Source organism: Rhinatrema bivittatum, chromosome 1 (genome assembly GCF_901001135.1).
Source record: "Rhinatrema bivittatum chromosome 1, aRhiBiv1.1, whole genome shotgun sequence".
Taxonomy (NCBI): domain Eukaryota; kingdom Metazoa; phylum Chordata; class Amphibia; order Gymnophiona; family Rhinatrematidae; genus Rhinatrema; species Rhinatrema bivittatum.
In genome coordinates this window covers 487781146-487794757 of record NC_042615.1, presented here as the reverse complement: position 1 = coordinate 487794757, position 13612 = coordinate 487781146, and the positions used below count along the sequence as shown (strand labels likewise).

Sequence of the window (13612 nt, the reverse complement as noted above, 5' to 3'; positions counted from 1 at the left end):
TTTGATAGAGTAGTTTTTGTTTCAAACTCTCGTGCATGTCATAATACTGGCTCAATTTCTTGTGTGGATTTATAGTTCAGATTTTCCTAATGCTTTCCCTTAAAACAAGCAGGAGTACAAGTTCCTGAGTACTGCAGGGTAAATCCAGGACTGGATCAGTTTGCCCAGAAACAAGTAAGGAAAGCAAACAGATTTGTAGAAGGGATATGTGTGGGTATACAGGAGGAGGTGTGTTGGGGGTGCATTTGGGGTTAAGAGGGTGGGTGTAGGTGGGCTTGTGTAGAGAGGAGATGTATTTATGGGATATGTGTGTGTGTACATATGGGTGGGTGGGGTAGTGTGTTTTGGGGGGTGTGGTAGGGGTGTAGAGGTGGGGGAGTAGGGGGTTGTGGATATATGCTTTTTTTATGGATATGGTTGTGTGTGCGTAGGTAGGGGATATTGTGAGAAAGAATGCACAGTGTGTATTGGAGTGCTGTGCATGGGGAGATGGGGGAAGATGTAGATGGGGGGTGGATGCGTTTGGTGCGTGGGTAGGGGTAAGTATGTCTAGATGGGGGTTGCAGCGTGTGGCAGGATTGTATATATAGGGGTATGTCGGGTGTTTTTGGGGGGACATGACTGTATATGTGATTTTGGAGGCTCTGAAGGAATATGATTGTGTGTGAATTGAGAAGTTTGGGGGGAGGCGTTTGGTAAGGTGATTTGACACCATTCTTTATCAGTCGCATCGGTTATTTCCCTATCTGCCTCTTTGATGGGGGGGTGGGGGGAGCACGTAGGTGTGCATTGTGTGGTATTTGTATAGAGGGAAGTAGGTGTTGTATGTGATTTGGGAAGTAGGGGGGGGAGGTGGCTCTGAAGTTGCCCTTTGGTGCTTCATTTATTTTTCCCTGTCTGCCTGTGTTAAAGTGTTTAGAAGAGTTTGGAGGTAAGGGATGGGGGCTTTTGAAACCGAAGGTCTAGTCAACATTTGGCAGCGTGTAACTGTTTCCCATTAAAAGGACTTTTTGTTTGGAGGCTCAGTTCTCTGAAAATACTAACCCAAATGTTTCTGATTTTTCAAAACCATCCTTGATATTCACATTTTCTTCCTGCATGCCAAATTTGGTGAATTTCTACCCCCTTCTTGTAAAGCTATCATGCCTATGGATGGACAGACAGACAGACATTGATCCCTTTTATGTAAAATTCTTTCCCACATTCCATTTGTTGGACAGCATTAAAGATGGAACCAATTGGCAACAACAAAGAGAGGCGTCAGACAGATTTGATCATGCCAAAGCTCTCCAGAACCTGCCCCTTGCCTCAGTCACATGGCACACAGCTCTTGCTGTCCACTTGGTCTCACCATCAGTAGCTGGCGGTGGGTGCTGACCTCCTCAATGCAGAAGGCTACGTTTTGTATCAGGGCTTCATCCTCAGGACAGACTTCAGAATTTTTCACTGGCACCTGTATCTTCTTCAAGTTTATGGTGGAAGATGATTCCTTTCCTACCAAAACAAATGTGTGTACATAAAGACTAAACACTATTCTGATAATCAGAATCATCCGTGTCCCCGATTTCAGTGACTCCAGCAACATCTGCTCAGTTTCACTGGTTACCTTCACTGTATATTTTATGTTAGCAGTAGTACACACTAGGTAAGAGAAGGTGATGACATATTGGCCCATTTGGTCTGCCCAGTGATTCTGATCTGCACTGGTAAGGATAGATACCAATCACCAGCTGTCAAAGCTTGACTATAGGATATAGCTCCTCATCACTTTAGTGGCTTCAGCTTTCTAAGGGCTTGATTTACTAAGGCTTTTCTTCCATTCTGTCTCTATGGGAAAAATGCTTAGTAAGTAATGCCTTAAATCAGCTTTTGTCTTCTTCCCTTTCCGGACAGATGAATATAGAACAGGTATCATATATAATACAACACCCAGCATCTCTCCTCTCTCCCCTCGCTCTTTCAATGTCTTACACCAAGCTTTGTAATAATCTAAACTGTTCTTAAGATTAGTAAGGCCACCTATGTCCCCACAGCCTTTCTGGCAGATACCTAGTCACTATTAAGTGCCAGCATCAACAATTTTTGGAAAGTTCTAACCTGCTAGTCTCCACCCAGTGTACATTATTTCTCTCATATGCTTTCTTTATTGGGCCCTTGTTTTCTCCTTATCGCCTCTTCCCTTGCATCTGCTCTTGGAGTGCAGGGTTGGTTGCTTGTAATACCCACAACCCTCCATGGATGGTAGAAATGCAGAGATAATATTGTTTACCCAGGTACAGCCGGGGTTAGAATTCAGGCAGACAGAAATAAAGTGACTCTGCTGAGGTCACTCGCAGAGTGCTAAAGCAGGGATTAAAATCCAGAAGTTCCTGAATTTCCTGTTCAATGTTCTAATACTTAAGCTCATGCCCTTTCATTGGTAGCTCAAGGTAAGTTACTTTCAAGTACAGTTACTTATTTCCATGTCCCCAGAGGGCTTACAGTCTTTGAGGGTAATTTTCAAACAACTCCCCGCAGCCACATATACACCATGACTTGGCCGCATGGAGATCTATGATAGTATTTTATAACCCGCATGTTTTATAAAATACACGTTTCTCTATTCCCGCAATATACACCTGTATGTACGCTTACATGCAAATTCATGCAATGCATTGAAAAAGAGCATTTCAGTGCATTGATTGCACATACATTTCCTAACAATTTTAAAGATATACACGTGCATATTTTACACCCAAAAATAAAGTAGGATATGCATGCATAAAACAATATATTTCAAAACATGTGCATGTAATTGAAATTACCAGTTTACCAATTATTCCACAAGTTCACTCAGTCCTTCTCCAGGTCATCGAGACCCTCCTGGTTCTTCTGCCTGAACTCCCTCCCAGTTCACCCAGACCTCCCATCCAGCCAATAGTATACATCAAGTCCAATATCAATTATGCAAGAAAATTAGGTATAAAATTACACAAGTATGTTGCCAAATGCACGCACTGTCTTTTAAAATAGCAACACGTGTGTGCAATTATTGGCCCCACCTTCTAATGCCCCTGAATTGCCTTTTTTTTTTCCGTGCACACACGAGCGCATGAAACAAAGTACATGCATAGTTTTGACTTTTATAAAATTACTATTATACTACAGGCTACTTAGGCCCTTTTATGGCTAGCGTCAGTCTCGAGCAAGCACTTGAAGCTTGGCATACCAAGGCTCTCTAGGTGGAAGAGAAGTGAGGTGTGCCCTTGCAGTGGTGAAGATGATCCAAGTCCCGGGCACTCCAGCGACCTACACTATTTTGGTGGTCTCTGAACAGTCCTCCGACCGTTCCCAGCCCTTTCGGATCTGCCGCAGGGAGCAGCAGAGGCGGCAGACCGGACGGAGGTCAGGTTGGCACAGGACTGAAGCGGAGAAAGCAAGGCCTTGGAACTTGGAGCAAAGCACAGAGGATTTCAGGATGAAGACAGGAACAAGAGGGATGAGCAGGACCCTCAGGCGCCCTTCCAATCCATTGCCAACGGGCGGCCCCAATGGACGGTCACGGACCACACTGTCTCCTTCGCGCCCTACACAGCCAGGAGGCTGGTCATGGACCACAAGAAGAGCAGGAGAAGCTTGGGAAGTCATTCAGCGCAGGGTAGTGGAAACCCCTTGGGTCCTCCAGAGTTGGAACCAGGAATCAGAAACAAGAGTCTCGGAACTCGGAACAGAAGCAGGAACTCTCGGAGGCATGGGTCCCACATCCTAGAGCATCAAGACTGGAACATCAGAAGCAAGCAGGAACATCAGGACTGGAACATCAGGAAGTCCAAGGGAGACACAGCCTAGGTAGACTAGCGCCATTGCCGAAGCAAGGACTGAGTGACGAGGAAGTCCTTTTATAGGACAGGAAACAAGCAACTCTTTGGGAGGAGTTCAGATGGGCCACACCTGGCTGGCCCTATAACTGGAGACAAGAGCTGCGGGCCGACCCCTAGGAAGAAGGGCGGGGCCCAAACCAGGAAGTCCAGGCGAAGACTAAAGGAAGCCCCGAGGACGTCGAAGGCCTCCCAGGCCATGGAGTAAAAGCTGGACAACCAGATCAGGTGAGACCCTGGCTTCGGAGTGGCCTCCAGAGAAAGGTGAGAGGCCTCCCGTAGCTCCAACTACGGGAGGAATCGTAACATGCCCTTATATGCTAATTATTTCAGGTGCAACTCTTTGAAAATTCAACCCCTAAGTTTGTACCCGAGGCAATGGAAGGTGAAGTGACTTGCCTAAGGTCACAAGTAGCATCAGAGGGAGAAGCAGGATTTGAACTCTGGCTTTCCTGGTTGTCAGTCTGCTACCGTAGCCACAAGATTACCCCTAGACTTGGAAATAGCACATTTGATCCCAATACTCAAATATTAATGGGGACCATTTTCAGTACGGCAGGTCATTTGTATCCTTAGGAATGCAAGAAAAAATTGTTCTGATAATTTTCCTCAAGTCCTACCAGAACAGTCAAGATGCATGGGTTTTGCTTCCCTACCAGCAGATAGAGAACTAGTTTGCTGAGATCACCCTATATAAGGTACCATGCTACCTGCAGCTCCCCAGTATTTCTGTAACAAAGCAAGGAACAAACCTAAAATGAGCAAGAAGCTGTTAACTGCTAACCATTAAAAAAAATCTTCCAAATTCTGATAACCTGAATTTATTAGCCTGAAAACATTTTTGATAAGCAGGATGAAGGATAAATAGGATGAGTTCCTAGACTCATCTGATAGGACTCAAGGAAAGAAAATTAGCAGATATGACCAAGTTTTTCCTTCCTTTTTATCTCACCAGACTAGTCCAGACCCATGGAATCTACCAAAGCAACCCCGTACACTGAGCGGGATCCTGCTATGCCTGCACTCAAGATGCTCACTCCAAAAGCAGAAGTGTCCTTGGCCCCAACATCTAATCGGTAATGCATGGAAAGGGAGTGCAGAGAGGACCTCGTTCTCGCCTTGCATGTCTCCTCCAGTGGAACCATGTAACGTTCTGCCCACAAAGCTGCTTGAGCCCTGGCTGAATGAGCTCTGAGCTCCTTAGAGACTTCAAGACCTTTAGAGATATTTACTTATTTATTTTAAATGCTTATATTCTGAAAGATCCAAGAAGGCTTGTGGGTGCTCTGCACAGAGCAGAAGTTGCTACTACCCAAAAAGCTTGTTGGGCAGACTAGTTGGTCTTTACTGCCATCTTTCACTATGTTACTATGTGTCTATATCACTGAAGATTATAAATTAACATACGTTTATTTATTTATTTAAAAATGTTTCTATACCGCTTTTACAAACAAAGTTTAGTCAAAATGGTGTACAAAAAATATAAATCATAAAATAAAATAATTACAACATTACAAAAATCTTATAATAAAATGAGAGAAATGGGTGGCTATATTGCGTGTGAAGTGGTTAATGTTTAATTGGAGCAATTTTGAAAGCAATCTGAAACAGATGAGTCTTTAAGGATTTCTTGAAGTGAATTGGGTTGGATATTGATCTTAATGAATCTGGTAATGCAGTCCAGAGGATGGGACCTGCTACTGGAAAGGCCCTTTTCCTTGTGATATCTAATCGTGCTTGCCGAGGTAGAGACAATAACATTTGAATCCTCCTTTATAAAACCTCAAAAAAATTAATTAGATGAACAAGCTAAAAAAGCTTGAACATAAGAACTTGCCATACTGGATCAGACCAATGGCCGTTCCACATTATGGGGTAGATTTTCAGACGAGCGCGAATAGCCTACTTTTGTTTGCGCTCCAGGCGCAAACAAAAGTACGCTGGATTTTAGTAGATACGCGCGTAGTCGCGCGTATCGGCTAAAATCCTGGATCGGCGCGCGCAAGGCTATCGATTTCGTATAGCCTGCGCGCGCCGAGCCGCGCAGCCTACCCCCGTTCCCTCCTAGGCCGCTCCGAAATCGGAGCGGCCTAGAAGGGAACTTTCCTTTGCCCTCCCCTCACCTTCCCCTCCCTTCCCCTACCTAACCCACCCGCCCGGCCCTGTCTAAACCCCCATCCTACCTTTGTCGGGGGATTTACGCCTCCCGGAGGGAGGCGTAAATCCCCGCGCGCGAGCGGGACTCCTGCGCGCCGGGCCGCGACCTGGGGGCGGGTACGGAGGGCGCGGCCACGCCCCCGGGCCGTAGCCACGCCCCCGTACCCGCCCCCAAAACGCTGCCGACACGCCCCCGAAACGCCGCGACGACCGGGCCTGCCCCCGACACGCCCCCGACACGCCCCCCTCCGAGAACCCCGGGACTTACGCGAGTCCCGGGGCTCTGCGCGCGCCGGGAGGCCTATGTAAAATAGGCTTCCCGGCGCGCAGGGCCCTGCTCGCGTAAATCCACCCGGTTTTGGGCGGATTTACGCGAGCAGGGCTCTGAAAATCCGCCCCTATAAGTACCTGGCAAGATCTCAGAAATAAAATTAATCCTGTGCTGCTATCATGCAGGGATAAGTATTAGTTATTTCTTTGGTTAATAACAGTTTAACTTCTCCTCCAGGAATTTGTCCAATCCTTTTTTTAAACATAGCTCTGCACATCCTCCAGTGATGAATTCTAGAGTTTAATTGTGCATTGAGTGAAAAATAATTTTCTCCGATTTATGAATGTGCTACTTACTAACTTCATCGACTTCAGCAAACACCAAAGCAAAGAATTCACATTCAGTCTTTCCATGATGGCCTTATCTGCCCTAAGTGCCCCTTTAATCCTCAATCATCGAGTGGTCCAATCAACTCCCTCACAAGCTTCCTGCTTCAGATATATTTTAAAAAGTTTTATTATGAGTTTTTGCCTCTATGGCCAACTTCTTTTCAACTTCTCTTTTAGCCTGCCTTATCATGTTTTACATCTAACTTGCATGTAGGTTACGCACGTAACCCCCGAAAACCTACCCCAATCCCCCCCCCCTGAGCGCGCCGAGCCTATCTTGCATAGGCTGCCGGCGTGCGCAAAGCCCCGGGACACACGTAAGTCCCAGGGCTTTCCTGGGGGGCGTGTCACGGTGACGCATCATCGGGGGCATGTCAGGGGGCGTGTCGCGGCCGGCGCATCATCGGGTGCGTTCCAGGGGCGTGGCCGTGGCCTCTGGACCAGCCCCTGGACCGGACTATGGTGCGCCGGCAGCTGGCCCGGTGCGCGCAAGTTACGCCTGCCTTGTGCAACAAAGGTAGGGGGGGGTTTAGATAGGGCCGGGGGGGGCGGGTTAGGTAGGGGAAGGGAGGGGAAGGTGCAGGGGGGTGGAAGGAAAGTTCCCTCCGAGGCCGCTCCGATTTTGGAGCGGCCTCGGAGGGAACGAAGGCAGGCTGCGCGGCTCCACACGCATGCAGGCTGCCAATTTTGGGCAGCCTTGCGCGCGCCAACCCCGGATTTTAATAGAATCCAGCGTACTTTTGTTTGCGCCTGGTGCGCGAACAAAAGTACGCGTGCATGTAGTTTTATAAAATCTGCCCCAAAGTAGATAAGGTGATGGGGCCGGCTGGGATACTTCAGAGGGTATTAAGGGACCTTAGAGATGTCCTGGCAGCTCCGCTGGCTGACCTTTTCAATGCTTCTTTAGAGTCTGGAGTTGTTCCGGAGGACTGGAAAAGGGCGGATGAGGTTCCTATTCATAAAAGTGGATAATAGGAGATGGCTGGGAACTACATGCCAGTTAGTCTGACCTCTGTAGTGAGCAAACTAATGTCATCGCTGCCAAAACAGAGGATAATGCACATTTTGGAATCCAATGGATTGCAAGATCTGATGCAGCATTGTTTACCAGAATCTGATCAATTTCTTTGATTAGGTGAAAGAGTTCGCTCAAGGGAGAGAGCTAGACGTAGCATACTTGGATTTCAGCAAGGCCTATGACACGGTTCCGCACAGAAGACTTATAAATAAATTGTACGCCCATGGTATGGATCATAGAGTGAGTGATTGGGTTAGAAAATTAGCTGAGTGGGAGGTCACAAAGGGTAGTGATAAATGGATTTTTTTTCCAAGGAAGGAGTTGTTACTAGTGGTGTGCCTCAGGGATTGGTCCTTGGACTGGTTCATTTCAACATTTTTGTAAGCAACATAATAGAAGGGTTGTCAGGAAAGGTTTGTCTTTTTGCCGAAGATACCAAAATCTGTAAAAGGGTGGACATCCAAGGAAGAGTAGAAAACATGAGGAGGGATTCTAGTGAAACTTGGGGAATGTCTAAGATCTGGTAGCTAAGATTTAATGCTAAAAAAAAAAATGCAGAGCAATGCATTTAGGATGCAAAAACCCAAGGGAAAAATACAGTATTGGAAGTGAAATTCTTCTAAGTACAAAGAAAAAGTGGGATTAGGGGTAATTGTATCTGATGATCTTAAGATGGCCAAACAGGTGGATAAAGTGACGGTAAAAGCCAGAAAGATCCTTGGCTGCATAGGGCGAGGAATGGTCAGCCGAAAAAGGGAGGTAATATTGCCCCTGTATAGATCCCTGGTGAGACCTCACTTGGAACACTGTGTACAATTCTGGAGACCGCACTTCCAAAAGGATATAAACAGGACTGAGTTGGTCCAGAGGATGGCTACCAAAATGATCAGTGGTCTTCATTCTAAAGCATATGAGGACAGACAAAGATCTAAATATATATACCCTAGAGCAGTGGTTCTCAACTTTTTCGGCCGGGACACACCTGACAGATGGTTCTCACATGCGTGACACACTGAACATATGACCGTCACGGGGCTATATGTAAACACATACTCTGCATCCATGGGAACCCCCTTGACCCCTAACAATGGATGCAAAGCAGAACTAAGGCATCACCCATAGAACTCACCATGCAAAAAAAAGATATTCTGGTTCTGATGACATCTCAGTAAAAACAAAACAAACTCCCTTTACTACCAGGCACAATAGCCCTCCTTATGAAAAGGCAATAATTTAATGTATATCCTATTGAGAAAACACAACAAATAAGATTGATACAATTGCCTACATGCTAGTAAAATACCTCACCTCGGGCACACACACAGAACCTATCTTCACCAAGTACAGAAAGACCACACATTATAAATATGGAGACAAACTGGAATGGAAAACCAAAAAAAGCTACTCTGCATGCAATGCACACCTGAAGAAATGGAAAGAGAAATATAGCACCTAACAGTCCCAGGATCTGCAATAATGCACAGAAACTAATCCATACAAAGTTACACCTGCATTATGGAACACATAACAACCCTATCTATGAAAAGGCAACACCACAAATATTAAATCAGGTCCTAAACACTAATACACCTCCTATTAGGAAAACAGAACAAGCCAAGCTGCTATAGATCCCCACACAGAAATAACTGTAAAACTATATTAATAAATGTTTCAAAACAGCTGATGAACAGAATAATGTCAAACAATTAAAACTCATAAAAATTATTAAAAATTGTCCAAATATCAATAAAATATTTCAAAACAGCAGACACATCACATAATATTAAATAATTAAAATGGCAGTCAATCAAGAAAAATAAACTTAAAATGCCACCTTTACTTACCCTCTCCAGCAACTCTCCTACTCTTTCCCTTGAAAGCACATAGCAGGAGCAGCAGCGGCTGCTGAAGCTCTGTCCTCACGGTCCTCTTCTTTAGGGCCAAGTCACTCACACACACACTCACACACACACACACACACACCAATTAAACCCTATGACCAGTCTCTGTCTCACACACAGACACCAGTCACCTCCCTGCCTAGTCTTATCTCTCTCTGTCTCTCACATACACCCCAGTCACCTCCCTAACCAATCTCTATCTCACACACACCCCAGTCACCTCTCTAACCAGTCTCTGGGTCTCACACACACCCCAGTCACCGTCTCTTACACACAACCCAGTCACTTCCCTGCCCAGACTCTCTCTCACACTCACCCTAGTCACCTCCCTGCCCAGTCTCTATCTCTCACACACACCCCAGTCACCTCCCTGCCCAGACTCTCTCACACTCACCCCAGTCACCTCCCTGCCCAGTCTCTCTCTCTCACACTCACCGCCCTGCCCAGTCTCTGTCTCTCACACACACCCCAGTCACCTCCCTGCCCAGTCTCTGTCTCTCACACACACCCCAGTCACCACCCTGCCCAGTCTCTGTCTCTCACACACACCCCAGTCACCTCCCTGCCCAGACTCTGTCTCTCACACACACCCCAGTCACCTCCCTGCCCAGTCTCTGTCTCTCACACACATTTTGCTTAGAGCCCCAATGCTATGTTCCCCTTTAATTTCTCAGTGGCAGATTTCCCAGTGCTGCCGCTGCCTTCTCAGCTGCACTGAAGCAGCAAACATTTATTTTAGAAAAATATGCCACAGCACTCAAGCCTTTCTTATGGCTGTCGGGATATCCCTAGACTCCTGCGCCCCCCCATCTGCCTACCTTTATGGCCGCTGGGAGCTCCAATTGCCCCATCTGTAATCAGCATGGCTGAGTGCCACTTTTACTTTAAACGTGGTTCTGCCGCGCTCACTGTTGCATCAGGGGGGGAAATCCCCAGAGCAACTGGCCTCTTCATGCTTGCGACTCACTGCCGCTTTGGGGAATCCCTACTCTATTGTGGTTCCTGGCGCGGCTGGCCTTTTTTCTTTGTGGCTCGCTGCTGTGTTTAATTTCAGCACTTCCAGCCCGTGGCGGCCATAGGGTCGGGCTTCTTCGCCGCTATGGGCCTGGACATTGTCACTCCTCCCAGCCCCCTCAAACTACCCAACCCCCGAGAATGTGATGCCCCCCTTCTTCCTGCCCCACCAGCCAATCAGAGGCTTCTTCCACCCACTGGCAGGAAGAAGGGAGGAGGTTTCCGATTGGCCCGCGGGGGCAGGAAGCACGAAGGAGGCTTCCAATTGGCCCGCAGGAGCAGGAAAAAGGGAGAAGGTTTCCCATTGGCCCGTGGGGGCAGGAAAAAGGTAAAGGGAAGTTGGGGCTGTGGGACACCGTGAGCTGCGACACACCAGCTGGTGCTTGGCGACACATTGGTGTGTTGCGACACATCGGTTGAGAAGCGCTGCCCAACTCCAATCCAGGATCGAGGCAGGCAGTTTCTTGGTGTAGTAGTTCAGTTATCATCCTGATGGGTAGAGTATCAGCGAGATCTTGTCTCCCAACTGCTGTCCTGAGACTGAAGATACAATAAGTGGAGTTTCCAGCGATACCATGGGAATGTGATATTGATGTAATAGATCCTCTTCGATAAAATTTCCTGCGGCCCCGGAGTCCAAAAAGGTCTGAAGATGAATAGTGTCCCCCTTGCTTACTATAGATACTGGTATCAGAATTTGAGGAGAGGGAAGGTTTGACCCAGGGAGGCCTCTCCCACCAACCCTAGGCCTGGGAGTTGACCGCTTTATTCGGGCATTTATTCACGAAATGCCCTGATCCTGCACAATAAGGACAAAGGTTAAGTAGTCTTCGGCGCTGTCTTTCATCTGGTGTTAATCGGCAATGGTTGATCTGCATGGGTTCCTCCGATAGTGCTTGCGGTTCTGGCACTTTCGGAATCATGAGAGGACATTGGAAGGTAGGAGCCAACCGAAAGGTTCGTCTCTGAGCGGTGCGTTCATGAGACCTCTCCTGAAAACGCAGATCTAGTTGAACTGCTAGTCGTATTAGTTCCTCAAGATTTTCTGGAGTCTCCTGGCCAGCCAACTCATCCTTGATGGTCTCAGAGAGTCCTTGACGAAATATAGCAGTTAGTCTGTCCTCATCCCAGCGAAGCTCAGCGGCCAGAGTACGGAATTGAATGGCATACTCCCCAACAGACCGGGTACCTTGACGAATCTGCAGTAAATCTGCCGCCGTTGAAACTGTACATCCGGGCTCATCAAAAATCAGACAAAAGTCTTTTAGAAAATGTTCCAAATTATTTAGAAGAGGATCATCTCTCTCCCAAAAGGGGGAGGCCCAAGCCAGGGCTGGTCCTTCCAAGAGGGATGAGATAAAAGTGACTTTAGTTTTGTCTGTAGGAAATGATGAAGTCTGGAGTGAGAAATGCATCCGACACTGGTTAATAAATCCTCGACACTGCTGAGGGTCTCCGTTGAAACGAGGTAGCGGAGGTAGTCGTAAAACGGGAGATGGTGTTGGAAGAACTGAGGTGGTAAGCGAAAGTGTATCCATTTGAGCGGCCAATCTTTCTAATACTCCTGTGACTTGATCCAAAACCCCTTGATGCTGCTGGATTCGTGTAGCCAATCCGGGGATGGCTTGTAGTGCTGTCAGATCTACGGGATCCATGGCCTCAGCTAACTGTTAGTGAATCCCTTGGTAGACGACAGTCTTACCTTAAGCCATGGTTAGAAGCAGACAGCAAGCAGAGAAAGTCCCAACCAGTCCGGGGTCGAGGCAGGCAGCAGGCAGGTAAACCAGAGCACAGTCCAAGTCGGGGCAGGCAGCAGGCAAACAAAGGTCCAAATCCAATCCAGGGTCGAGGCAGGCAGTGGGCAGGTACACCAGAACACAGTCCAAATCGGGGCAGGCAGCAGGCAAACGAAGATCCAATCCAATCCAGGGTTGAGGCAGGCAGCGGGCAGAGAGAAATCCAAATCAGGCCGAGGTCACAACAGGGAAACAAACACCAGAAACACAGGGGGAGTACCAGCACAAGCAAGCCTGTAGCTGAGGCAATGCTGTGCTGGGCTCAAGGGTTTAAATCTTCAAAGTTCCCGCGCAAACGCGGGAACCTCCGGTCTTGCCGCCGACGTGTCATTGAGGGGGCGGAGCCCGGACGCGCTAAAGGTCGGCCCATGCTACCACCGACAGAGGCTGGCATGCCGTGCCACTGAGAGGGAGCCAGGACCTGCCGCCGCTGACGGGTAACATCATTTAGCTTATCTGGGCTTAAAAATGTTTTGGACAAGTTCTTTGAGGAGAAAACAGAGTTGCTTTCCTGTATCAGGTATTCTCCGAGGACAGCAGGATGTTAGTTCTCACACATGGCTGACATCATCAGATGGAGCCCCGATGCGGAAAACATATGTTGAAGTTTCTAGAACTTTGACTAGGCACACTGAGCATGCCCAGCATGCCCTATATCACGCATCCATGCAGGATCCCTCTTCAGTCTCGTAACATAGAATTACAATTAAAATAAAAATAGGAGAAACCCAATTCCACGGGGTGGTGGGCAGGTTTCATGAGGATTAACATCCTGCTGTCCTCAGAGAACACCTGTTACAGGTAAGCAACTCTGCTTTCTCTGAGGACAAGTTGGATGGTAGTTCTCACACATGGGTGAATTCCTAGTTACCAACTGCTCCCCAACACAAAAGGCAACCAACCAGGTGGCAATGGGCACAACACTTCCTGTTGGTAACAGAGGGGGGGACAGCCTGAACCTAAACAATGGGCCCCTAGGTGGGAAAGTTGGGTTCTGCACTCCAAACTGGTCAGACCTACTGTCGCATTGGCCATCCCTATTCAGACAGTAATGAGTTGTGAAAGAGTAGAAATAACTCCACATCACAGTCTTGCAGATCTCCTCCACGGGAAATGCACACAAGTGGGTCACCGACGCTGCCATGGCTCTGACAGAATGAGCCTTGACATGACCCCCAACATGCAGTCCTGCTTGGACATAACAGAAGA

The 13612-nt window shown here is 47.6% G+C and overlaps 1 protein-coding gene across 1 annotated transcript in view; it reads right to left on the bottom strand.

The window, feature by feature from the left end:
- Positions 1-13612, bottom strand: part of LOC115094743 (transmembrane protease serine 9-like) — a 175385-nt gene that overhangs the window by 23977 nt on the left and 137796 nt on the right. The window contains exon 10 of the mRNA XM_029608000.1: positions 1352-1494. Within this exon, the coding sequence (XP_029463860.1) occupies positions 1352-1494 (143 nt within the window). The remainder of the gene's footprint in view (positions 1-1351; positions 1495-13612) is intronic.